A 26,890-nucleotide genomic window follows, 5' to 3' on the forward strand; every position below is an offset into this window, starting at 1 on the left:
CGAATATACACAAGTTCTAAAAGACATCGGGACCTCTCGGAATTGACGAATTCCCAAAAAGGTACGTTTACGCAAAAGTCAACTTTGAGTCAACTCTTTTCGCTTTAAGCCCAAACTTTCCAAAAAGTCACCCAAATCATACCCAAAGACCTCGAAAAGCCTGTCAATGGTTCCCTTGGGTCAAATGTGAGCTAAACAAGCTCGGGGAAGGGTCAAAAGTACCGAAAAGACTATAACGATCAAACGAGTCGTTACATGTTAGAGGAGGCCACTATATTTTGTGGAGAAGGAGTGTTCTGATGGTTAGTCAATGGAGTAGTTTGGTTTTCGGGTGTTGATGTTAAGTTTATTGGGGTTGGGGTTGGGAGGGAATCAGAGGTGCTATTCGAAGGAGCCATGGCTGTTAGAAAACAAAAAGATTACCCAAATTTTTTTTGGCTGTGAAGCGCAGTAGCCCTGATACCATAAAGTAGTTTATAGAAGAGATAAGCGCTTGATTTTATTAATAATGAATAGGATATTTATACAAGAGGATGGATCCAGGAAGAAATCATCTACAATCAATCAAAATAAATGACAATCTTTACAATTCTGAGTAAGCTAAAATAAGGCAACTGAATATGTAAATAAGGAGAGAAAATAAGTCACAATCAATCTAAGATATATCTCTAATAAATCAGAGGTCTCGGATTCGAGCCCTGAGTATGAAAAAATCTTGGTAGGGAGTGCTTCCCTACGAATGGGGCCTTGCGCGACGCGAATCCGGATATAGTCGGGCTCCAATGAGGGTACCGGACACCGGGTAAAAAAAAAAAAAATCCAGAAGGCAATTCTGATCAACTTACGTCCGTATAAGATTAAATTTCTGATTTCTAAAAAGGATTACTGATCTTTAATTTTTTGATAACTTTTTCATCAGTAAATATTGTCAAAAGAAAAAAATGAAGAAAGTATGTTATGAAAGATATTAATCAATCAATTGGTTTATTATATTGTGGGATAAAATCCAGTCCCTTTTGTTCTTCGCCGTGAGGGGTAGAATTTCACCCTTTCAGCAGAGGATTCAGCATATAATCTTTGTGAGTTCAGGATTTTCCATTACGTATTTTGAGAATGTATCTAAAATATACTACTTATATTTATATTGATTTTTGATACTCTTTTTCCGTGGACTCTTATATATGATTTAATTAAGAAATTATAGGTTCAATCGAATCCATCCATTAATCTATACCTCCGCCATTGCTTCCAAGAAATGCAATTGAGTGCTTTGTGGATAGTCGAAATAAAAATTGGCTCTTGTTGATTCTAGCTTTTTTGCTTTTTTGGCTCCTTCCTAATTGAGCATTTATGCAAAGATTCTTAGATCATTGGACAAGCCCCTTAATGCTGGCTTTGTTTCTTCTTATTTCTTTTACAATCTTTGTTAAAGTTATTGCGGAGACAACTGGGCTTTGATTGTATACAGAAAGGTATACTTAAACTACAGAGGAAATGAGAATCCACTAATATTTTCTTCCTCCTGGACTGTGGATTCGAAAACAGAATGACAGATCCAAAGGCAATGTTGTTAATGGGGTGTGACATGCACTAAAAAGTTCAAAAAAAGTATGCTTCTGAATATATATTTGCTAGCACAAGTGGAGTACTTAAGTGGGATTACTGTGTATGTTATATTGACATTCTTTTTATTTTATAGACAACATATACTCCTAAACCAAATGTGGAGCTTCGTGGGGATTACTGTAACACTTTTTTTTTTTTTTTTGTTAGACTAGTTTTCAACTCCGACACTTGGAATTGAAAGCGTCACATTGGATACTTAATACACTTTTTTTTCGTCACTAATTAGATACTACATTATTAGAAGCAAAAGTGCTTAATAAGTATATTCAAAGAGTACGGATTACGCGTGAGGAGTATCATAAGACATGATAAAAGGACAAAACCAAGAAAGCATGCACACTTCCTAATATCTATTAATGGTTCAAACCATATACTTCCTTCGTCAATTTAACTTATTTGCAAACTAAATTAGATTAGATCAATTCAATATCTTACATTTAAAATTTAGATACTAAAAAAATTATAGGATAAGTACTACAAGTTGCAATTTTTGTCATATTTCTCTTTTTGAAAGTCAATTTAACTTATTTACGAAACTAAATTAGATTAGATCAATTCAATATCTTACATTTAAAATTTAGATACTAAAAAAATTATAGGATAAGTACTACAAGTTGCAATTTTTGTCATGTTAATCTGATGAAAAAATTATATGTTTTAAAATGCTAGTTAAAGTTCATATAGTTAGCGAAATATGACAACTAATATGAGACTGAAAGAGTAATATGAGGCACAAAGATTGATTCTTAAATGTTCAGTCGATTAAGCTTAGAATGTTACTCATCTTTTCTTCTTATCGGTTCTTAGTAAGAAATTAGTAACATGATTTTTTTGGGGGAAAAGAACAATGCCTAAAATTGGGCTAAGATATGTTATAATGAATGCAGTACGAGTTGCTTAAAGGAACAGGATTGAGATAATTAGAAAGTTTGTTGGATAATGATCACAGTACTCAACTATACCTAAAAGGCTAAAATAAGAAAGTAACGAGATTTGGCAATGATATATGCGAATTTTGGGCATAAACTAAATAGGTGAAGGGTAAAAAATGATTATAGACTGTGCGAATTAAATGGAATGATTTTGTCCACCTTTTTTTTTTTGTAATTTTAAATGTCTCGTTCTTACCCCTGTTCACTATCAAAGTGGCTCAATTGTGCTCTTATGGACTAACGACAACAGTTTAAGAGAAAATTTAGATCATTCGTAAGTTTAGGGCCAAATTTGAGTTTTTTTTTTTCACACCGAGTATTCACTGCCGATGACTACAAATGGTTACCGCTAAGAGTACTTTATTTTTAGCCGTCATGCTAAAAATGTGAAAGACCCCTTTATTGATTGAGCTATTGATGTTGAAAATGATTAGGTAAATGAGTTATGACGCCTACGTAACGGAAGTACCGATATCAGCTTCTAGTTGAATCGTGATATATAGAATAATTATTCAAAATTGTTGCCTAATACCATCAAACTCTTTGAAATTTTAAATGGCAATGGAGAACAGCCAGTACTTTTGTAGATTAGCATAAAGCATGAGTTAGTTAAACACTTGGAATATACTAGTGATGGTTGTTGCAACGTGGGATCAAAACCCAGAATCTAAGAATCAATACCATTTTCCGCACTTGGATTCTCTCAAAAATTGTTTTCGTGGAATGATTTACTAATTACGTATAGTCATCCACTAATTGCTGCCTTTTCTTGACTACTAATGCTTTATGATGTGTTAATATTTGTTTTAAATTCATCATTACCAACAGCATTGCGGAGAACACAACATTATATTTCATCCATCAATTTGAAGAAATAAGATTTTATATTTGTTTCATAAAAAGAACGGGTAGCATAATTCGGATAGAAATGCATGTCTTAGAAAGAAGTGATGAATTGGGTGGTCCAATTTGCAAATTTAATTGTACATTTGTGGTATCTTATGATGCTACAGCTGAATTCATGAAACCATTTGCGTGTTAGCTGATTAAAAGTAGTTGGTAAGCATCAAATGGTTTGGAAAAAAATACTTTTAAGTGAAATAATTTTATATAAAAACAGTTAGGTGTTTAAATAGAAGAGTTGAAGATGAAAATAATCAGTTAATGCGCTTGTAAAAAAGTGTGTGATAAATAATTTTTCTATAAAAGTGATTGAAATGCACTTAAAACAATTTACAAAAGATATAATTTTAAAAGTTTTTATATAACAAAGGATGAATAACAGAAATAGAATATAGAGAATATTAATATTTTTAGGATGAGTATTTGGAGATCCAAAAGATGTTAGGGTAAAAATGGTAAGCTTTTGGTCAAATTAAAGTGCTTAATTATAAGTCGTAAAATCATAAGTTAGGTGAAAAACTTATAATTTTTGGCTGATTTTGACTCATGCACTTTTAATAATTGTCAAAAGCATAAAATAAATCAAAAAAGGCTTATAACTAGTTTCACCAGCTTGTAAATTTAACCAAACATCGTACAAATTTAAAACATATGAAAACTAGTCAAATGATTGGTTCGCATCAGGCCCTATTTTTATGGACTCATGGTCTAAAAATCATGGAAATAACTTAAAAGTTTAGGCTGATGAAACATTAATTAATCACTGTACTCTTAGATCTAGTGTGAATGTTTACTAGATCGCGCAATACATATGCATAACAAAAACGAGGGTGCAAAAAAGAAAAGAAACAGAAATTAAGCATGACAACGATAGGTTTTGCCATATTGGCACTAGAATCTGTGATCTTTTAAATCACATGATCATTCGATTTTGAAGGTAAGTCTGTATTGGTTCATATATCATATTACTTTGAGCACATATCTTTAATTTTGCATAATTTCCGCATTTTTGTCCAATTAACGGGACTTTAATTTTGATGGGACATTTCCAACACTAATGAAAATGTCATGTATTTTTGTACGTGACGTCGAAGCTAAATAATGATCGCAATCGAGGTGATCTAGCCCAAATTCAACCTCCCCCCCGCCCCCCCTGCCTTTACAATTATAGTTTAATTTTGTCGATGAAACCTTTTTTTTTTTTAATAAGAAAAGTGACACAAAATTTGTGATGATTTTAATGTCAGACTTTTACTTTTATGTTCCTGAGTTCTAATCTTTGTGGTAGTCAATGATTTAAGGGAGCTAGCAGCGCAAAGAGTCACTAGCTTGCTTGTCACTTGCGTCATCTATCTTGATTCTGCACTTCGAGTGAGCATAACTTGCAACTACTCTGCGTCTTTGCTAATTGCGCTCGAAAAAAAAAACATTCCATAGCTTTTATATGGTCTCTATTACTTGTGTGCATAAGCCCTATATTATAGAGTATATAACTTTGGCTTCTCAAATATGCATCTTCGAGTGTTTCATCGATCCCCAATCTCCCAATATCAAATTTCTATTGCTATAGCCGGTACAGGAAATATAAAATGAAATATTTTCATAAGGCAAGAAAGCCGACTAAGATAAGTAGAGTCTATGCACACTAATCAAATCTTTGGGAAAGGAAGTTCGTGCAAATTGGGTTGTTGTTATTGTCACTAGAGGTGAATTTGGAGGAAAAAAATGAAATTGGTTAACAAGATATTTGTCGAGATCATTTTCTTAAATTAGTCACATGATGTTTTCGCTAGATATAATGGCTTATTGGAATTAATGTTCCATGTGGGCGGACTCACGTTGACCCGAGGAGTGTGAAGTGACACACCTTAGTCAGATTTTTTTGTATTTATATATTAATATTTTGTATAGACTAACATATACTAAGGAAATGACACCTATTAGCGTTGAAACTCCCTTGGAGTGTTGGTTGGACGCATAATTTTCTTGTCCGAGATTGCAGGTTCGAACCTCAAATTAAGCATATTTTTGGCAAATATGACCTCTGTGGCTAAAAATTGTGGTTATGTAGTATTGAACCCAGGATTGATATATATATATATATATATATATATATATATATATATATATTCTACAAATATCGACACTGCTTATGAAAAATCCTGCGTACGCTACTAGACTTCCACTTGAATCAAAAGTGCTTAGTTCTTGCAAACCTTAAAGCCATATGTGCTCAGAGTAATATAATAGGGACTAAAATATACCTACGTTCAAACTTAGAGACTATTTGACTTAAAAACTCCAAACTTTTCTCTATATATACCCACTAATAATCGACACACATACAAAATCACAAAAGCTTCACGCATTCTCATATATAGAACAAAAATATATGATAGGGTTGGACGATATTTACAAGGTGGTGGTGACCATGGTGCCACTCTATGTGGCACTTCTTTTAGGCTATGGGTCAGTGAAATGGTGGCATATGTTCAAGCCGGAACAATGTGATGCCATCAATAGATTCAATTGCTTCTTCATTCTCCCATTTTTCAATTTCCAATTCATAGCAAATATCAACCCATACAAGCTCAACTACCTCTTTTTAACCGGAGACCTAATTGGCAAAGCCTTAGTAATTTTAATTCTCATCTTATGGGCTAACTTTTACAAAAAAGGGAGCTTTTCTTGGTCCATAACTAGTTTTTCTTTGGCCACTTTGAACAACACACTTGTTGTTGGTGTCCCATTGATGAAGGCCATGTATGGGGATTTAGGAGTTGATCTTGTTGTTCAAGCTGCTGTGATTCAAGCTTTGTTATGGCTTTCTTCTTTGCTATTTGCACTTGAGTTTTGGAGAACAAAAATGCATAATAGTGAAAATGTAATTGGTAATTCTGTTGAATTGGGGACTATTAGTGACTTGGAAGGAAATACTACTACTACTCAAGTGAGGAATAATAATAATAATAATAATGCGCTGGCGTTTTGGCCTTTGATGAAGACTGTCTCGGTTAAACTTGCTAAGAATCCCAATTCTTATGCTTGTTTTCTTGGTCTCTTTTGGGCTCTTTTAGCTAGTAGGTATGTATGAACACACTTTTATTTATTTAATTATCTTCTTCAACATAATTTTTAATTATACGTGTGAGATTAAATGAATTCTTGTTATTTATTTATTTATTTATAATAGGGGTGACGATCGTGACGCTGGAGTTCAAAACCTTTATTTGCTCTGATAACATGATGAAATGTTTGACCATTTCATTTAAAAGTTTAATATATTATTAGGAAGAGCATATTTAACTGTTTGACTCTATGTTCAACAGCTCATCACGTAACTGACTAGTTGTTTCTAGTAAATTTCATCTACTAATTTTTTAGCAAAAAATATTTTCTCCGTCTCAAAATATTTGTTGCATTTATTATTTACATGCTAATTAAGAAAACATTTGTAAAGATAGCATTTTGACTGTTTTACCCTCTTAACATATTTCATCATGTTGTCTCTCCTCAATAAACATTTACTCTATTAATAATGAAACTTCTTAAATGTTGGTATGTGAACTCACAAAATTAGTCCATTGATGTAATTAATATAAGGGTAAAATGGGAAAAAACTACTTAATTTTATCTTGGGTAAATAAAATGACAAATATTTTGAGACAAGTATTTTTAGTAAGGACCACAAATATTTTGAGACAAATGGAGTATATCTTTCACTAGTAACGTGTTTGGTCGTATTGAAGTGTTTTTCTTTTCAGTTTCTTATTATTTGTATGTTTTGGGTTTTTTGTTACAGGTGGAATTTTGAAATGCCAAGCATAATAGAGGGATCCATCTTGATAATGTCAAAGGCTGGTAGTGGTGTTGCAATGTTTAGTATGGGTAAGTGTTTTTAAACAGTTGGAACAACAATAAGGGTTCTTCCTTTTAATGTAGCATTTAATAACTTTTGATCCTTAATTTAATGAAACAGCTAGCTTTAAATAGCTTCTGATATTTTGTTTAACCAACAATCACTTTCGTTCTTTTATGAACTGTTTTTTATTAGTACTACTACTGAAGATGACTTTTCATTAAAAACATCAAATTTAATGCAATTCTTTTTGCTAAACAACAGTGTTTTTTGAATTTTATTTTTAGGACTATTCATGGCTTTGCAAGGGAAGATAATTGCATGTGGAGCTGCATTGACAATTTATGCAATGATTTTGAGGTTTGTTGTTGGACCAGCAACAATGGCACTCGGCTGTATAGTATTGGGCTTACATGGAAATGTTTTACGCATTGCTATCCTCCAGGTAATTAACCACAAAACTAATGTCTATAATTTGGGATCTTAAAGCTATTTAGAGATTTATCAGTAATTATCTTATATATCGTATGACAATGTAAATATTTTTTGTTCCGTCAGCGCATAAAATAAAAGGCTCGGGATTTCGTACTCGTGTTGTCGACCTCTATAGTTGTATAAAACTCCCTCCGTTCTCTTTTAGTACTTGTCCTGCTTGCATTTTGCACTTCCATAATTTTTTTTTAATTAAATAGTTATTTTTCTACGTTACCCTCGTTAACTATGCGTTGGTTATCAAAATCTGACTATTCATATTCGCACTCCAATAAGTTTTAGAAAATAGTTACTCTCTCCGTTCACTTTTACTTATCCACTATGAGTTTTGCACATTCCTTAAGAAACATTCTCTCAGGATAAAAAAGAGTATCCACTAATTAGCCATTAACTCTTTTAAAAAAAAGGTAATTTAACTAAACTGCCACTAATTAAATATGTATTGGGATTTGATCACATAACACTTAATAGGAGCAAATCTGAAAAAATAAGGTTAATTTTTTCTTAATTTGATTAGTGGACACTCTTTTTGACCCAAGAAAAAAAGGCTGTGTGGACACTCTTTTTGATCCGGAGAGAGTAATAAATAAAGTGAATAATTTATCATGATATCCGTATTAATTGGTGGATAGTTTTAATGGGACTTGAAACTGATTTAAAAAATGAGTAATTAATGTGGGTAAAATAGGAAAAAAAAATTATTTTTCTCTTGATATGCTTAAATGGACAAGTAAAAGTGAAAATCTATTTTTAATATGGCAGACAAGTAAAAGAGAACGGTAGGAATTCCCTTAAGAAATTATTTGTTAATTGTTTATTTACTAAATTATTCATATTAATTATGCCTTGAAAATTAAATTTAACTACTAATATTCTATGTATTTACTTAATAATAAGGTAAAATTAAAAAAAAAAAATCTCTTTTGATTTGTTATTGGCTCAAGAAATCGTGTTTTTGCTTGCGCCAATGAAACAATCTAAAGTAACTCCATATAGTTCTTTCATTAGCAGAGTCGAAAGTAAACACAAACATTAGCATCTAATTAGACCTAAAGGTAATTCGGTGCACAAAACATTTCATGTTAATGGGTTCCCTAAAAAAAGAGAGGTAGACAGCCTACCCTAACACAAGAATTAATGGCTGCTCGAACCCGCCATTGCTCCAAAGTCTGTTTAATTAGCCTCAACTTCTTAATTATTGGCAAGGGCATTTCAGACGGCTATCAACTTGAGTCTGGCCAAAATTACATTTTGTTTTTCAGAATAAATTGAGTATTTTGAAAATATAACGGGATTACACAAAATTTACATAATATTTAAAAAAGTAACAATAGGTCTCATAATTTATTTTTGTGGTTTTAAAATTGATATAATCAAGTTATTTCCTAAAATTACTAATTGTTCTATTTTATATTTTTGCAGTCAGCATTGCCCCAAGCAGTCGCTTCTTTCATTTATGCCCAAGAATATGGACTACATGCCAACGTACTCGGCACTTCGTAAGTTCTTTAACTTTCTAAAACAAATTTGACAGCTAAAAGCTAACTCAAATAATTTCAATAATATGAAATTTAACTTATAAATACATTTAAATTAAGATTTTCATTTAAATATGAATATCGTTAAACAAAAATATATTCCTTGTTTTGGAAATGAGTAATTATTTCTAACCTTGAGAAAAATGAAATTTAGAGTCCCCCGCTTTCGCTCCACAATTATCTATTCTTGTTATAATCCTAACTGGAATGTTTAAAAAATGTATAAAGCTGTTTTAGATCAAATTTGAAATTATGCTGTCAATATTACTTGATTTTGGTTGATCTTTTGAAGAAAAAATATTAAATCAAACTCACTAGCCAGTCTCTCTTGAATTTGTAAAAGTTATATAGAACAATATTATTAACGACCTGATATAAACGTTTTATGACTTCGAATAATGCTTAATTTTGCTGTCCATTTATCTTTATTTCAGGGTCATTGTTGGCACCATTATTTCCTTGCCGTTGTTGATAGCATATTATGCAGTTTTGGATATTATGCCTTAAGATTGATCTCCAGGAGCAGGCTTTATCATTAACTAATTAGCGGGAATGCTATTAATTAGTGGGTAGAACTTGGCTTGTAATTGAAATATTTATGTAACAAATTATCTTATCCATTTATGATTTTATTGATTTTCACTCCTCAATTTAGAATCTTAAACAAAAGAGATTCTAGTAAAAAGGCACGTGCTGGCAGTTGGGGTTGTGCGATGAAGTTGATCGTGCTGATCAGAGGAGGATTTAGTATTTTAGCACCGGGTTCATTTAAGTTCAGTGTTTTAGATACAATGCATAATTCTATATATAACATTCACTAAAATTATAATACTAGGGGTGTATGGCCCGTGCTAGCGTAATATCATTGTTACATGACAATTGCTCTACAGATAGTTGCAATCATTGAGTTGTACGGCAGAACATCAGCTCACAACACGACTTTAGCATATTAATAGACAATAATGTTGCATAGCAATTCAGTTTTCTTGTTCAAATGTTACAACAACAAGGAGTGAGTTATTACAAACTGTATCTGTACAGCCAAAAGTTTTGCAGCATTACCCACTTTGTTTACAAATTAAGTACAACTTGGTATGTAGATAATTTAAGCAAATCAAGCTATTAAGCTTCCAAGCTAGCAACATATATGGTGCTTAATATATCTCCAGTTTCATGGCTTCTGTGCAGGTGTATTTGATGTTTGTCTTTATGGCAAGAGTGACAAAGGTAGCTGACAAACTCTAATGGGTACCTTAAGACACATTACAAAGAAATAAGTAATGACATAATAATAAGAGAAAAGACATCATAATAATAATAATAATAAAATAATTCACTTTATAACTACAATAATTATATTTATATACTAATAATAATAATTACGTTTAACAATTATTTTCCACAACAATAAGAACAATAACAATAAAAAAAAAATAAATAAATAAAAAATTATAGAGAACAATAAAACACACAAAAAAGAACAACAAGAACAATAAGATATATATATAATAATTAAAAAATAAAATAAAATAACACCCCGCACCCGCAATAATACCCACAAGAATAAGAATAAGAATCTACCGAACCCCACCGAAATAATAATGATAATAATAATAATAATAATAATAATAATAATAATAATAATAATAATAATAATAATAACCACCAACAATAACGTACTCACCACCTCCCGCTCCTCTTCCCCACCCAATTAAATTAGAATAATAATCGAATAAGAATGACGAATAATAATAATAATAATCACCAATAAGCCAACAATCCCCACCACAAAAGAATAATGATAATGATAATGATAATAATCATAATAATAATAATAATAATCAATCAAATAATGTTCCTGATAATGATGATAGCTGATAGCTTTATGAAATTCAATTCCTTTTAAACTTGGAAAACTCAATCTCTTTTATCATCTTAGTACCAAGAAAAATGTGAACTTTAGTTTCTGGTACTTTTCAAGATTCAACATTTACATACCCACCAATCAATTAAGCAACTAAACCAATAATCTTGGCGACAAAAACGGAAAATGGGAAACCAATCTGCCAATTTAATTGAAAATTAACATGAAGCTCTGATAGAAATTTCATTTTTAACGGAGGGACAGGCCCTTCAAATGGAGCCCAGTCTATACTTTTCTTTATTGTTTAAAAACAACAAAGAAATTGCACGAATTAAAAGACCCTTCAAATGGACTGGTGTATAAGCAAGCTTGGAAAAGCTTCTTCAAGAAGAAGAAAGGTATATGGGTGGGAGTTAATGTTGGAAAAAACCGATTTAGGAATTTTAATAATTGATTAGAACAATTAACATGGAAATATGATTAATAAAAGAAAATCTTTGACAAAGATGGGATTTTTCATTTGGAAGAAAGATTTAAGAGAATTTCTCAAGGACATGGTGGTGGTGGAGGTGAATCCTCCCCCCGGCCACTGATGGTTTTTCGGTGATTGTTACAAGTGTGGTGAGGATGAGGAGAAAGAAGAAGATAATCGACTAAAAATAAAATAAAAATAAAAATTCGGGTTGGTAATTTCTTCCCTATATTCCATGACATTTAATACGACTATCTCCGAACAATCACCCCCGCAAGAAGGAGCAAAATATTGTAATACAGGATGATAATTTAGTGAGACGGCTATTTTTTTTAGGATAAAATAATTGAGACGTAAGTTTGAAGAAGCTATAAATACAAGCTTGCTTTTAATTTTCCGGTATGGGTATGGGTCTTTTAATTATAAAAGATATGGGTTAAGAATTAATTAGAGGATAACGATCGTGATGAATGACGATCACAGATATAACATTCTTACACGAATGGAAGCCAAACAATCTTCTTTTATCATCCTATTGAATGGAAGCCATCAATTTGATTATATCATTGTGCCATCACAGAAATGCAGTTATGCTCGGTATTGTTCTATTTTATAGGATAAAAAGGGCTCAGCAAGCTACACAAAGCAGATTCCCGAAATACCTTTTTGGATATTTCTCAGTATCCTGGCTATTCATGGAGCGTGAGATGCAGGGAACTAATCATTTGCTTCTGGAAAAAATTGAAGAATTGATTGAAAATATAGTTTGCAGCACATTATTACCATATTGATCTATTAGTGAAGCTTGCACAACATAGCAAATTCTGTTAAAGTCAAAACAAGCATGTTGACAGAATGGACATTTCGTGAACATTGACATTTAACTTGAGTATATACCTATAGTTAAAATTTAAAACTTCGAACAAGAAAATTGAAACAACATATCTGTTAAGAACATGAATCATTTTCAGATCTACTTGTACTCAACCATCGACTCAATAGAATCCCTCAATTTACGCGTATAGCTCTCTGAGTAAATAGAATCCGGAACCAAAATGACTCAATAAAAAACCAAATGAACTAAAATACCCCAACAAAAAAAAAAAAATTACAATTAGCGCAGTAAAATACTACGCTAAAGATTTTTTTTTTTTGTATAGCGCAGTAAAATACTGTGCTATAGCGAGCACTAAAAAAAAAATTTTGGTAAACTTTTTTTTTTGCAACACTTAGTGTGTTTTTTCATACTTTGACCAACAATTAGTCGTGTGTCAAGACTCCGAAACGTCAATATTTTATATAGAACCTGATATTTTTTTCTGCGTACAATAATGTAGGTGCAATACATCAAAGATACATAGAAGTTCGGATCGTCGTTTTGGGGGTTGAAAAGGTGCTCGAAATAAGTTTTGTTTGAAAAAACTTAGTGTTTTTTTTTTAAAAAAAAACTTAATGTTTTTTGGCCGACTTTTTTTATTTTTTATTTTTTTTAACACTTACAATTTTTTTCATACTTTGACCAACGATTAGTCGTGTGTCAAGACTTCGAAACGTCAATATTTTTCATAGAACCTGATATTTTTTTCTGCATACAATAATATAGGCCCAATACATCAAGGATACGTAGACGTTCGCATAGTCATTTTAGGGGTTGAAAGGTGCCCGAAGTAAGTTTTATTTGAAAAACTTATTGTTTTTTGGCCAACTTTTTTTTTTTTTGTAACACTTAGTGTTTTTTTCATACTTTGACCAATGATTAGTCGTGTGTCATGACTCCGAAACGTCAATATTTTATATAGAACCTAATTTTTTTTTTCTGCGTACTATAATGTAGGCTCAATACATCAAGGATACATAAGCGTTCGGATCGTCGTTTTAGGCGTTGAAAAGGTACCCGAAGTAATTTTTGTTTGAAAACTTTAGGTTTAAGTATTTTATTTTTTAATTTTTTGATTTAAGCGTGTTATTTTTTAATCAAGACATAACTTTATTTTGAATAAAAATCTAATTCAATTTGATAAAAAGTATTTAAAAAATATAGGGAGAAAAGCTAGTTGTAAAGTGGCCAAACATTAGATGGTCATAACTTTGCCATCGGACGTCCGATTTACGTGATTTTTTTTTATTTTGGGTATTTTTCCGAGATCTATGCGGACAAACCGCCACAAGGCGGTTTGGCCGAAAATATTTAAAAAAAAACACCTTTTATCCCATTCAATTTCAATTTTCCCCTAAATTGGCGTGAAATTTTAAAAAATATAGGAAAAAGCTAGTTTATTTACTTATAATATGATGATATGCAATAGATTTCAACGTAAAAATCCCGAGGGTGTGAAATTTTCGTAATGTGATACGCCATCGTGAATGTCAATTTCACTTTTGTGGTTTCAATTTTTGAAAATAAAGCTGACTAATTTTCTCGACATATAAAGTTGACTAAAATTTTGAATCAAGACATAACTTTATTTTGAATATAAATCTAATTCAATTTGATAAAAAAGTATTTAAAAAATATAGGGAGAAAAGCTAGTTGTAAAGTGGTCAAACTTTAGATAGTCATAACTTTGCGCTCAGACGTCCGATGTACGCGATTTTTTATTTATTTTGATTTTGGGTATTTTTCAGAGATCTATGCGGACAAAGCCAAGCCGATTTAAAAAAAAAACACCTTTTATCCCATTCAATTTTAATTTTTTCCCCAAATTGGCGTGAAATTTTCAGTTTTATTTACTTATAATATGATGATACGCAATAGATTTCAACGTAAAAATCGCGGGGGTAATGTAGTTGTGAATGTCAATTTCACTTATATGGTTTCAATTTTTGAAAATAAAGCTGACTAATTTTCTTGACATATAAAGTTGACTAAAATTTTTAATCACGACACTTTATTTTGAATATAAATCTAATTCAATTTGATAGAAAAGTATTTAAAAAATATAAGGAGAAAAGCTAGTTGTAAAGTGATCGATTTTAGATGGTCATAACTTTGCGCTCGGACGTCCGATTTACGTTTTTTTTTTTTTTTTTTTTTTTGATTTTGGGTATTTTTCCGAGATCTATGCGGACAAACCGCCGCCGAGCCGATTTTAAAAAAACACCTTTTATCCCATCCGATTTCAATTTTTTCCTAAATTGGCGTGAAATTTTCAGTTTATTTACTTATAATATGATGATACGCAATAGATTTCAATGTAAACATCCTGCGGTAATGTAGCTGTGAATGTTAATTTCACTTTGGTGGTTTCAATTTTTGAAAATAAAGCTGACTAATTTTCTCGACATATAAAGTTGACTAAAATAACCTTACAGTCAAACATTAAGTTTTTTCAAACAAAACTTATTTCGGGCATCTTTTCAACCCCTAAAATGACGATCCGAACGTCTAAGTATCCTTGATGTATTGAGCCTATATTATTGTACGCACAAAAAATATCAGGTTCTATATAAAATATTGACGTTTGGAGTCTTGACACACGACTAATCGTTGGTCAAAGTATGAAAAAAACACACTAAGTGTTGCAAAAAAAAAAAAAAAGTTTTACCAATTTTTTTTTTTAGTGCTCGCTATAGTGCGATATTTTCTCGTGCTATACAAAAAAAAAAAAATTTAGCGCAGTATAAAGTAGTTAAGCCTCCATCTCCGTGAACTGCTTTAGCGCAGTATTTTACTGCGCTAAAGGTAGTTTTGTAACTGTTTTTTTTATTGGAGTATTTTGGTTCACTTGGTTTTTTATTGAGTCATTTTGGTTCCGGACTCGAGTAAATAGTTATACTTAGTCTATGCTGGCCGTTTGGGCACGATTTGTGAGTGAAAGACCAAAAGAAAATATAAATGTATGAGCAAGTAGAAGACATGGCATGTTATACTTCAATTATTTAACATATACAGGGATATGTAGTGAAAATGCACGTCTTAGTGTGATATTTGATTTTTAGCTTGATTTATAAGTTGCTAAAAGCAGCAAAGTCAGTTATTGAAATTTTCTAATGTGTATAGGCATAATGAAAGCTGCATCTTAAGAAAGTAAAAGGAGAGGGGGAATTACTTGTCAACATCTATTTCGCCCATTAGCAACAATGTAATTCAAGAACTGCTTCTCTTTCAAGCTCTGTATAGCAAGTCATAAAGAAAAAAGATTCAGCATATGTTTTGCAAATATTAGGTATTTAATATCTTAACATATTCGCCCAAATCATCCCATAAAAAATACTTACCACTGATTTACCTTTCTCAAAAGCAACTATCATTCCCTTTGTAGAAAAGCAGATAGATTTAATACCATTCAAAGGATAGCCGAAAGTGGAGCTTGAAAACAAAACTACCCCTAGAATTCAAAATTAAATTCCACAACATACTGAAAACAAAGGTCATGATAATTAATGATATGTGTGAAAAGTTGTTAATCTTACATGATGTAATTCTGAACGCATAAGGCACAGCTAAAGAAGAAGAAATTCCAAACCCATTGTAAGATAAATTTGGAGCGAAATCTGATTTATGATCTAAGAGGTGTAAAGATGTAAAAAGACATCATGAGAGAACGTGTGTTATTTTAGTCCAAAACTTCACTTTCTTCAAGCAGTCGGAATCAACATAAATTCCATGATCATCAACAATGTAGTCATTCATCTTCAAAGACTTATCTTCTTGGGACCTGAATTTTCTTAATTCCATTAAGTTGTTTCGAAAATTTAGATCACGAATCAAGTATGTAATGAACGATTACGTACTACAAGAAAAAAATTAATAAAATTGAAAATCAAAAACTAAAAATTGCTCCAGTAACCAAGTTGTCTAATTACTTTAGCATCACCACACCACCGAATTAATTTGTTTCTTCCAAAGCAAGTTCAACAATTCCACCAAATCATTTTGCTTACCTGCTATATATCAGTTAAAATATGTTTCTTTTATCGAAAGATCTATTTAAAATAATTGTAGAACTAAATGCAATTTCTCAGCTTCTATAGATGAACACTCAGTAGACCTGAGCCTCACAAGGAATACACACACATATGAAAATCGCGAGATACACATAGAATGAGAATTGGAAAATAAAGAGATATTACCCGGAATAAGGTGATTGGGACTCAATCAATCTGTATGAGTCACTCAATCAATCAATCAACTAATAACTCAATCCTAAATTAGTTAAAACTGGCTATATGACTCCTCTATATCTATAAAAGCCCCAACGAATTCTCACAAGAAATGCGAATGTCACCACCTTGGGTATTAACTAAATTAACTTTGGGAAGTGCAAAAATAAAATAAATTATAGAAGTTTATCAGAATTTCTGGAATCCCATAAACTGAGAGAAATAATAAACTTGGAGTCTTGGATCACCTGAAAAGTTTCGTTCTCGGTGTTGAAATGTTCTGCTTTCGGATCATCATTTTCATTGAAAATCGAACTTTGATTGGTGACTTTTTTTAGTTTTCTTGCTTTGCATCTACCCAGTAATAGACCCAAAAATATATTGGGCTAATATTTGTTAGGGTTGGTAGTGAAAGGGATGAGTTAAGGTGGCTGTAGGAGTAAAAGTCACGTAGCTAATTAGTAATGCTCCACTAAACTAAAATGACGAAATTATCCTTGATTTGAAATTTATTGACATCTAAACAAACATGTTGAAATGTCACGACCCATTTTGACAAAAGTCGTGCAGACACTTACCTTTCCCACCTCGGTAAGCGAATCCTCAACCCATCGATAAAAAAGACATGAATAACAAATCAAGCAAGCGGAAAAGAATAATTACGTAAGTCTTACAATTATATATAATAGAAATAGTGCGGAATAAGAAAAATATCCCCAGGGTCTAGTCTAAGTCATACAAGAGCATCTAATGAAAATATATAAGTCCGGAGCAATAATACATAAAACCATCTATATCACTGAATAGGAATAGTAAGACATAAAATAGGAAGAGTCTTCAAGGCAGCGAACGTCCGTGCTCACCCTAAAAACTCGTAACAATGCTGGTGACGACGATCAACCATGTGAGATAGAAGCAGAACCAACTTGATACTCTACTTTCATAAAGGAATGCAACAAGTGCAGGTCAGTACAATACAACGGTACTGGTAGGTATCATCGGCCGACTAAGCATACTAACATAATTCAAAAAATAAAGCAAGATAGGCAAATAAAACAACAAGTATAAGTCAAATATAATCGAAGCCAAGTACACGTCATCGCCTAAGTAGAGTATCTAATCCCAAATGTGCCAAGTCTCAATATACCCAATCCGAATGCAACATCACAAGTAAAACACCAAATCATATCAATGTAAGCCATGATGCAACGCAATGCAATAATGTACGGATGCAATGCAATGCCATGCAAATGCTGTGTACATATGTATTCCAGAAGGAAATATCGACATCTCGGTAGCACAACCCAAAGTGAATCGCGAAGTCTAAGTCTTTGCTCGGCCGACTTTGCCCAACGGATCTTTGCCCAACGGCACGGACGAGACCCCGAATCTTTGCCCACGTCTCCATAAACAAACCACCACCGGTTATTGGGGACCCGCGGACAATTCAAATCCTCTCTACACTCGCTCTTTTTCCTTTTCATCGATCCACGATTTTAGAATAGTAATATCGCTTACGACTATCGGACTCTCATTTCACTCTCATTTTAATAATTAAAGGTATAAAATATCTTTAATTATTTATGAGCCCAACTCATATAAATAATTATAAATTTTATGTATAATTATCGGTGTTTCATCAAGTACCAACAGTGTCTCAACAATCTATCATGAAGAATGATAGTGCGTGCAATGCATGTATTAATATCAATAAATCATGCTCAGTATCACAAGTACCAACAAAGGGGTACGCCAACAATATATCAGTGTCACAAGTACCAACGGGGGGTACGCCAACAATATCACAATCAAGATGGAACAACAAATTCCAATAACTACTAACAACACATGGCATCAATACAACAAAATAAACAATCAAGTCATAACACAACGGGGTGGCTAGCGCCAATCACGCAACAGGGCCCAACCTAAGATAATATCCAACCCAAGTTCATACCCGAAGGTTTACATGCTTTCTCTGACAATATAATCTAAATATATGCTTCGCTATACGAAGTCTCACCAAGGGTAAGCTATAACCTACTTGGATGGCCGAACAACAAATACCAATAAATCACACTTTCGCCTTCCCCTTCCACTGAGCCTCAAGATCAATAAAGTCTAGGCATATTCGAAATCTAGATTAGAAATCATAAAGAACGGTACTAATATTTCTACCATTCAATTTAGGTCAAATCCAACCCTAGAATTTAGGGAAACGGGGCCCACAAGGTCAAATGGGAAATTCGGAAGTGAAATATCAAATTAAGCACTAGGTGATCATAACCCAACAACTAATTGCTAATTTAACCCTAGATTCACCCAATTTCGGATTTGAAGCAAAATTCCCAATTTTGGGTATAAATCCTAACTCTTTGATTCAGGAATTCAACACTAATAATGGAAGATAAATGATCAATAACCTTAGATTCATCAAAATCTAGCATAAACCCTATCAATTTCATCATTAATAAGCCTAGATAGCCTAGATAGAACATTCATTATCTCCACTTTTATCTCCCATTACTAAGGAATTACTAAGGGAAAGAGGAATCTATGATGATTAAAAAGAGGGAGCGAGCAAAATCGAAAATGAAATAAAGAAAATTCCATGAATAGATATTAGGAACAAGGAATTAGTAAAGGGATTAGCAAGACTTACCACCAAGAGTCTTCTCCAATAACATTCTAAAATAGTCTGCAAGAGCTCAGTTATTAAAATGGGAATAAATGATAGGCTAAGGGCTTATGTAAACACACTTAATGCGTGGCGGTAACGGGGCCGCAATGGCGGTGCCACAACAACGCCCAACAGACCGCTGGGACGGTCTGGGCCAAATCATACTTGGTCGCCCCAGTGGTTACTTCGCTGCAACAGCGGTATCGCTGGGACGGCACTGGTGCCGCCAATGTGGACACCAGGTACCAGAATCTAACCAAATTTTCTAAGTCTCAATCGAAATCCCGAACCACTCCCGAGGCCATCTGCTCACAAATCACATACACAGATCCACATAAAAATACGCTACGGACGCACCCGTGTCCTTGGAATTCTCAACAGAGGTCTTGTTGATCGAGTCAACCCCCAATACCTCATTTCCAATTTCCCAACCCAAGTCCCAAAATGCATTCGAGTGCATTGGGAATCGAACCAAATATACACACAAGTTACAAATGACCATCCGAACCTCTGAGAATCGACGGAATTTTGAAAAAGATCTGTTTATCCAAAAGTCAACTTTGGGTCAACTCTTTTCCACTTAAAGCCCATATTTCACATAAAGTTGCCCGAATCCAATCTAGACCCTCAGAAAGCGTGTCAACGGTCCCCTCGGGTCAAAATGAGCTAACCAAGCTCGGAAAAAGGACGTAAAATGCCAAAAAGACTATAACGACCAAGCGGGTCGTTACATGAAACCCTCTCTTATATAATATTATTAAGTGGTACGTCAATTCAATGAATTTATTTCTAAGAGCCTTAACGACACAACTCTCAAAATTTAATGTTAAATCCACCTCTAGAATTTGTAGATAGTATATGATAAAAGGTTATCCTCTCAATAAATTTAAATGAACAAAATTTCAATGATTTTGTATAAGATTTGAATGAATCAAACCTATTTAAAACAACTAATTGATTATAAAAAGAACACAAATGAACTTAAAATTAAATAATTCAAATTGGAATCTCCATGAAGTGAAAATGCTTAATTAAGGCCTGCTTGCTGTCTTATGATTCCTTTGTTTTTCTTATCGAATTGCGGTGAATGCATCATCAACCAATTGTTGGAATTATGTAATTCCATTTGAGTAATTTCTTTATTAGTAAAGTAGAATTACAGATTTCTTGTGGGTCTCTTATTCACTCACTTTTCTTTTGTCTTTTATGAAATACAAAGTGTCCATCAGATATGGAAAGCTCTTTTGTTCACCTTACAATGAGTAGCCCTTTAGTGAACTAGAACAAGAGAGTGACCTCTCACATGAGAATTGGGCTTCGTAGTCAAAAGTGGAGAATCGTCCCTTGGGTTTTTATTTTGTGGAGTATTCCCCAATAAACGAAACTTTTAGTCGTTAAGACTTTTTGAATCTTTTACCCCTGTTGACCTTTTCCCTAAATTCATTAGAGCGTGTTATACTTGTGGGGATGGGTGGAACAGTTCCTGAGGTAGTCGGGCGAGTCTTAGTAAAAAATGAGGAAATTAGAGGCTTAAAGTGAAAAACCTTTGATCAATAGTTGACTTTTGGGTAACGAACTTTTTTGAAAATTTTGTCAATTCCATGAGGCCCGGAGAGTCATTTATAACTTGGTGGAGTGGTTAGCGTTTTGATCACTTGGTTGAAAACTTGCTTTTGGGGTTTTGGGGGTTGACCGGGTCAAGATGACCTCAATTGGGAATTTCGAGTGCACGGGCGAGTTCGTAGTGTGTTTTTACATTGGTATGCATATCTGGATTGTACCCCAGGGGTCTCGTATGAGTGTAGGGTTTTGGGTTGGACTTGGTAAAAAACCAAATTTTGCTGGTTTCTAGTGTCCCGCTTCTGCAGACGTGGGTTTGTCTCTGCGGACCTATGCTGGATTTCTTGGCAGACGTGAGGAAGTGAGGTTGCAAGTGGATCCGCTTATGCGAGCAGTTTGTTCGCGGAGGCAAGTCCACATCCGCAGACAAAGGTGTCCACAGATGCGAGAATCGCTAATAAGAAAACCTGATATTTCCTAATATCGAACCATTTCTTCCCATTCACTAAATTGGAGACCTAGAGAGTATTTGGGGATTTTGAGGAGCTTTGAGAGGATTCTTCCTTTGGGTAAACTTTCCATCTTATTATCTTGTTTATGTTATCATTAATGGTGGAGAGAATCTTATAGAAAACCATGTTAGGTTGCGGATTTTGGGGTGATAAATCCTTGGTTGAGTCGAACCATCTTTTCTTCCTAAATTATGTTTTGTTGGGGAATTTAGTTGGTTCTAATCATCTAATCTTTGAGGGAACTAGTTGCTAAGTTGAATCTCTCTTTAATTCAAGGTTTTGATCATGAAAAATTGGGGGTTTTCTCTAAAATTGGGGGTTTGTGTCGATAATTAGTGTTTAGGCTTCTTAAGCTCTGGGTTGACCTTTTCCAACTTGAATTTCCGTTTTGAGCTTGTGGGCCCAGGTTTCTTCTTTAAAGGGGTGTTTTCAATTCGAATCGTATTATAGCAATATGGGTAACGTTAGTTCCAGTTTCTAATGTAGATTACATTATTGAATAGCCTTCGACCGTTCAGAAGCTCTTCAAAAAAGGAAGGCTCGTGTTGGATAATTCGTAGCACATACTCGACACTGAGGTAGGTTATGACTTACCTTATGGTTAGACTTCTTTTAGTGAAGCATATGTAGAGCTTAGTTATTGACGGGAAATGCATGATAGGCCTTCGGGCATGGTATGGAGGTGAAATCCAATAGGTTGGTTCTGTCATCTGTTATGTGGACTTGTTGCCGTGTTTGAGATGTTTGTGATTTGTGTTTACATTCATCCCTATCTTGGTATCTCACTTATCATCAAAAAAAGGAAAGAGAATGAAAACGACTTTGATCTGTGTTGTGTAATTCATGATAAGTAACATATGATATTTCAATATGATTTACCGTTGATGTTGACATCATGCATGACATGCATTCTTATTAGGTGTTGATGATTAAAGTTGTTGATTGAGACTTATCCAATCATTTATATATCATCCATGCATATACATCTATGGATGGAAACAAGGACACTCTATGTGGGCCCAATTGACAAAGGTAACAAAGGATATTCTATGTGAACCCTAGCGACGACATTCTGTGTGAGCCCTAGTGGATATTGGAATTATGTGGCAAAACCTAGTGGCGGCATTCTGTGTGACCCTAGCGGATATTTCTATATGAGTACATGGACTTCGCGGGTCCCCCGTGGGTCATGACTATGATGCGTTACCCTTAGCACGTGTGTACAGTTCAAAGGTTGGCCAGTGCATTGCATTACTTGCATCTCATATACATTCACCCATTCGTCTTAACTGTGTTTATGGCATATTACACATTTGGTTGATCTCATACCTGGATTGATATTGTATACTTGACTAATTTTATATTTGAGACTGTTCTTGACTGTACTTGATTGCTTATCTACTTACCTGCTAATTTCTTTCCTTTATATATGTAAACTAATCATTGACAGCCTATGATGCTTACCAGTACTAGTATTGTACTGATACTACTCTTGTTGTACTCTTTTTTTGAGTGTCGAGTTCGTCACAGGATCTACGTCTCAGCCCCGCGAGTGATCCCGAGGCCCACTTACTAGAGATCCCAAGGTGAGCCACTGTCAGATCCTGCAGCTCGGATTTCTTCCTCATGTTTTCTATTATTGGGTGTACATACAATTTTTATTGGTATTTAAGACTAGTATTCAGTTTCAGATACTTTTGTATGATTAGAGCTCTTATACGAGTCTAGACCAGATCCTTTGGATATTTGCTATGTATTATTACTGTCACGACCCAACCTGAGGGCCGCGACGAGCACCCGGTGCTAGCCCGCCCGGGCACCCCTTAACATGCTCATACATCACATTCTAGGTGAGCCACATAATTACATCACACTCTTCATTCATCATTATTCTAATCTCGTCAGGCAACAACATATCTATATCATCAATAACATCTTTGCCCATATGAATGTACATGCGCCGACAAGGCGATCAACATAACATCAAAAATATGTATATATAGGCCGACAAGGCCGAACATATCTAACCACATACACAATGTCTACGAGCCTCTAAGAAGGGTACATCATATCATAACGTATGGGCGGGACAGGGCCCCGCCGTGCCCATGAATATATACACAAAAGAATCTATACCAAAAGCCGGACTCCGAATGAAGTGGAGCCCCTATGTAGTCTCCCGAGAAAATACGGCTATGGGTCAAATCTCTCTCCCCGCCACCCGCGGGCATGACGCAGCGTCCACAAACAAAAGGACGTCGCACGAAGAATGTCTTGAGTATGTAAAGCATGATCAATATCAATATAGAAACATAATGAACAACATAAGAAATAACATAGGCTGGGAGATAATAATATCATCATCATAGCACTTACCTACATTCCCATAGGGACACTCCATTTCTATTCCGTACTCGTATACATACATTTGCATTCTTGCTCATTTACCTTTCGTATCTACTTTCGTGTTCGTATTCATGTCTCCCTTCATACTCATGCTCATATCATATACATTGCATATTCATAGCCCTTACTTGGCACCTACATAGTCTCAACATATTCGTACTCTAATCGTTACCATACACATAGCATAGTCGTACTCATATAGATGTCATACATATAGCTTATTATATTGCGTACCCGACCAACAAGTTCGGTGTTTCACGTACCTGGCCCTACCAAGGCTCAGTGTTATTCGTACCTGGCCCTACCGAGGCTCAGTGTTATTCGTACCCAACTGCAGTGGTGCGCGCGCGTCGTTATATATATATAGATATGCATATATACTTACTTTCTATATTCTACCCGGCCATAAGCTCGGGGTTCACAATAGCTCTCATAGGCATGCACACATACAAGCTTATATCTATCTCTTAGCTTTCTTACTATCGTCATTCCTTACATTCTATCCTTAGGGCATTACTCGCCGTATAAGGAACTTAGTACAATCGCATCATTGGCTTAATAGCTTCTCGAGCTAGGATCATCAGAAAGTATCATGGATTCATAAGAGATGAACAATTGGTCCAAGAACCATGCCTTACGAAAGAGGGGTTAGCATTACATACCTTTCGTGTGACTATTCTATCACTTGAGCGTTCTCCTTCAAAGCTCACGTTCTACCTTCATTGAAGTGCATACTCATATTAGATGATGGATAGCGTTTTAGCGTTTATGACTAATTCTAGAGAAAATCGGACAACATCTCCTTTATTTATACGACTTTCCTCGTATTACATGTCAACTCCCAAACATCAATAATAACGTTCATAATATCATCACAATAGCCTTTAGCCAACTAGATTACTCTTACTTCACAATTCTCTTCACTTCATCTATACTCATAGTCATAACTCGACAACACATTCATTCATATACAATGTCGATTTCCATAGAATATCATTTATAACATGATCATATTCATAAAGCATCAAGAATCATAACTCGTTCCAACCGTTTACTCAAAAGTGCTACTATTCACACATTCATGACCCATTTCTTATATTCTTTTGTAATCCAAGTGTTTCATCTTCCAAATACTTCCTACAACATGAAAACATCATAAAACTCACCTTAGATGGTGTAGGATTGAACCTTGGTGGCGTATTCCTCACTTGAGCCAAACCCTAGAATTTCCTTCACTTGATCTTCTTGCTTTTGATGAACTCTAATGGTTTCCCTTACTTTGATTCACTTGGTTTGATGATAACCACCTTTGATTTCCTTTGAATCCTTGTTCATGAAATATTTATGAAGCCCTAAAAGTCTTAGAGAGAAGTAGAGAGATGTTGGAAATGAAAATATGAAGTTGGGAACACATTTAAACACTTAAAACATTTCACCCGTCGGGTGTTCCACGAACTGCTCCACGGTCCGGAACCCCAAAGGTCGTCCGAGGAGGCTGGTCGTGGTTCATGACCAGCCAGTCCTCTCTCTCTTGCAGTTCCACGGACCCATCCACGGTCCGTGGAATGTAATGCTGGCCGTGGATCTGGCCGTGGAACTCACTACTCCACCAAGTTTGATCCCGTCGTCTCGTTTGATCTCCAATCCTTATGGAACCTTCTTAGCACTTGTTTATCACTTCATTAGCAATCTAAGGGACGTTATAACTCTTCCTCAACACATCATTAAGCTTTCATCAACTCACTACTCATAAATCCTTTCCGAAACTTATCGCTTACATAGCCTTCTCTTGGCAATTTTCTTATCTAACATCAAATGTCTTTCAAATCTCATTTGGAATCATCGGTTGCTATGTCTTACTTATTGAAACATCGACCTCATATCCCTCATTAGCCTACTCACTGTACATCAACGAAAACTTTTCCGAGGTGTAACAATTACTTCCGCACATTACTTAGTATTTATATATATCTAGACTGCTTATTTAACTGTGTTCAATTCTGCATGATTACTTAGCATGATGTGTAGTAAGGAAAGAGTTCGCCCCCCAAGGGGGAAAGTGTGGGTTCCCGCTCGTCCCACGAGTTGGGTCGTGATAAAGTTTGTATAAGAGCCAGGTTATCAGTCTCACATGTATAAGAGGATGCCTAGTAGAGTCTTGTGGATCAATACGATGAGCTCCATACTTATCTGCGAGAGGCTATAGGACATTTAGGAAACTTTAAATTCTTTCATTCCTATCGTGCTACTTTGTTCAAATTGGTATCTAGAAGTTTCAAATTGGTATCTAACTTCACTTCTATTCTCTCCCAGATAGTGAGGACCCGTGCAACTTTTGCGAGGGATGAGGTGCCCGCGCTCGCTGCTAGGGCCAGAGCACAAGATGGAGGCCGTGGTAGAAGCAAAGGCCGTGGCGCAACACCGGCCAGAGGTTGGGCCCCTGTAGTTATTCATACCAAGCTAGATCTTTATCTCCAGAGCCAGTAGGATAAGGATGAGCTGGGACCAGCTTAGGCTCAGCCCGAGGTTATTGCTACTCCTGTTCGCCAAAACGCCATGGTTCGTATATTGAGTCTTCTTGAGGGTTTGACCCTGGTGGGTGGCCTTCCAGCTATTAACAGAAGGATCTAAGACTAGAGTGGGAGGATAGACTCCTGAGCAGTATTAGACTCACGGGGCGCAACCTGCTGTTACGGTGGCTTCCTATATTGACGAGTTCCCAGCACCTGCTTTCTCTCCCAAGCTTGTTACCGGTCCGACTATGACCATCGAGGAGCAGGATTTGTTTGGTAGGTTTATTAAGATGAATGCTCAGGAGTTCTTTGGTACTCCTGGAGAGGATGTGTACGAGTTTATTATGGACAATCATGAGAGGCTCCACAAGCTGGGTATAGTTGATTCGCATAGGGTTAATTACGTTTCTTTCCAGTTGCGTAGGGACAC

At 34.6% G+C, this 26,890-nt stretch overlaps 1 protein-coding gene and 2 long non-coding RNA genes across 3 annotated transcripts; 1 reads left to right on the plus strand and 2 right to left on the minus strand.

Moving 5' to 3' along the window:
- The first annotated feature begins 5,802 nt into the window (after positions 1 to 5,802).
- LOC132063255 (auxin efflux carrier component 5-like) lies at positions 5,803 to 10,139 on the plus strand. Its single transcript, XM_059455722.1, has 5 exons — positions 5,803 to 6,545; positions 7,264 to 7,349; positions 7,608 to 7,765; positions 9,235 to 9,311; positions 9,785 to 10,139. Exons 1-5 carry the CDS (start codon positions 5,854 to 5,856, stop codon positions 9,855 to 9,857), a joined length of 1,086 nt encoding a protein of 361 aa, XP_059311705.1. The 5' UTR covers positions 5,803 to 5,853; the 3' UTR covers positions 9,858 to 10,139.
- A 154-nt stretch (positions 10,140 to 10,293) lies between these two features.
- On the minus strand, positions 10,294 to 15,945 carry LOC132063257 (uncharacterized). The gene is made up of 3 exons (XR_009416358.1): positions 15,905 to 15,945; positions 15,736 to 15,798; positions 10,294 to 10,602 (listed from the first exon to the last, which is right to left on the minus strand). It is a non-coding gene; the product is annotated as an uncharacterized LOC132063257 (long non-coding RNA).
- A 51-nt stretch (positions 15,946 to 15,996) lies between these two features.
- LOC132063256 (uncharacterized) lies at positions 15,997 to 17,207 on the minus strand. Its single transcript, XR_009416357.1, has 2 exons — positions 17,038 to 17,207; positions 15,997 to 16,344 (listed from the first exon to the last, which is right to left on the minus strand). It is a non-coding gene; the product is annotated as an uncharacterized LOC132063256 (long non-coding RNA).
- Positions 17,208 to 26,890: the final 9,683 nt, after the last annotated feature.

Source organism: Lycium ferocissimum, chromosome 7 (genome assembly GCF_029784015.1).
Source record: "Lycium ferocissimum isolate CSIRO_LF1 chromosome 7, AGI_CSIRO_Lferr_CH_V1, whole genome shotgun sequence".
In the NCBI taxonomy this organism is placed as follows: domain Eukaryota; kingdom Viridiplantae; phylum Streptophyta; class Magnoliopsida; order Solanales; family Solanaceae; genus Lycium; species Lycium ferocissimum.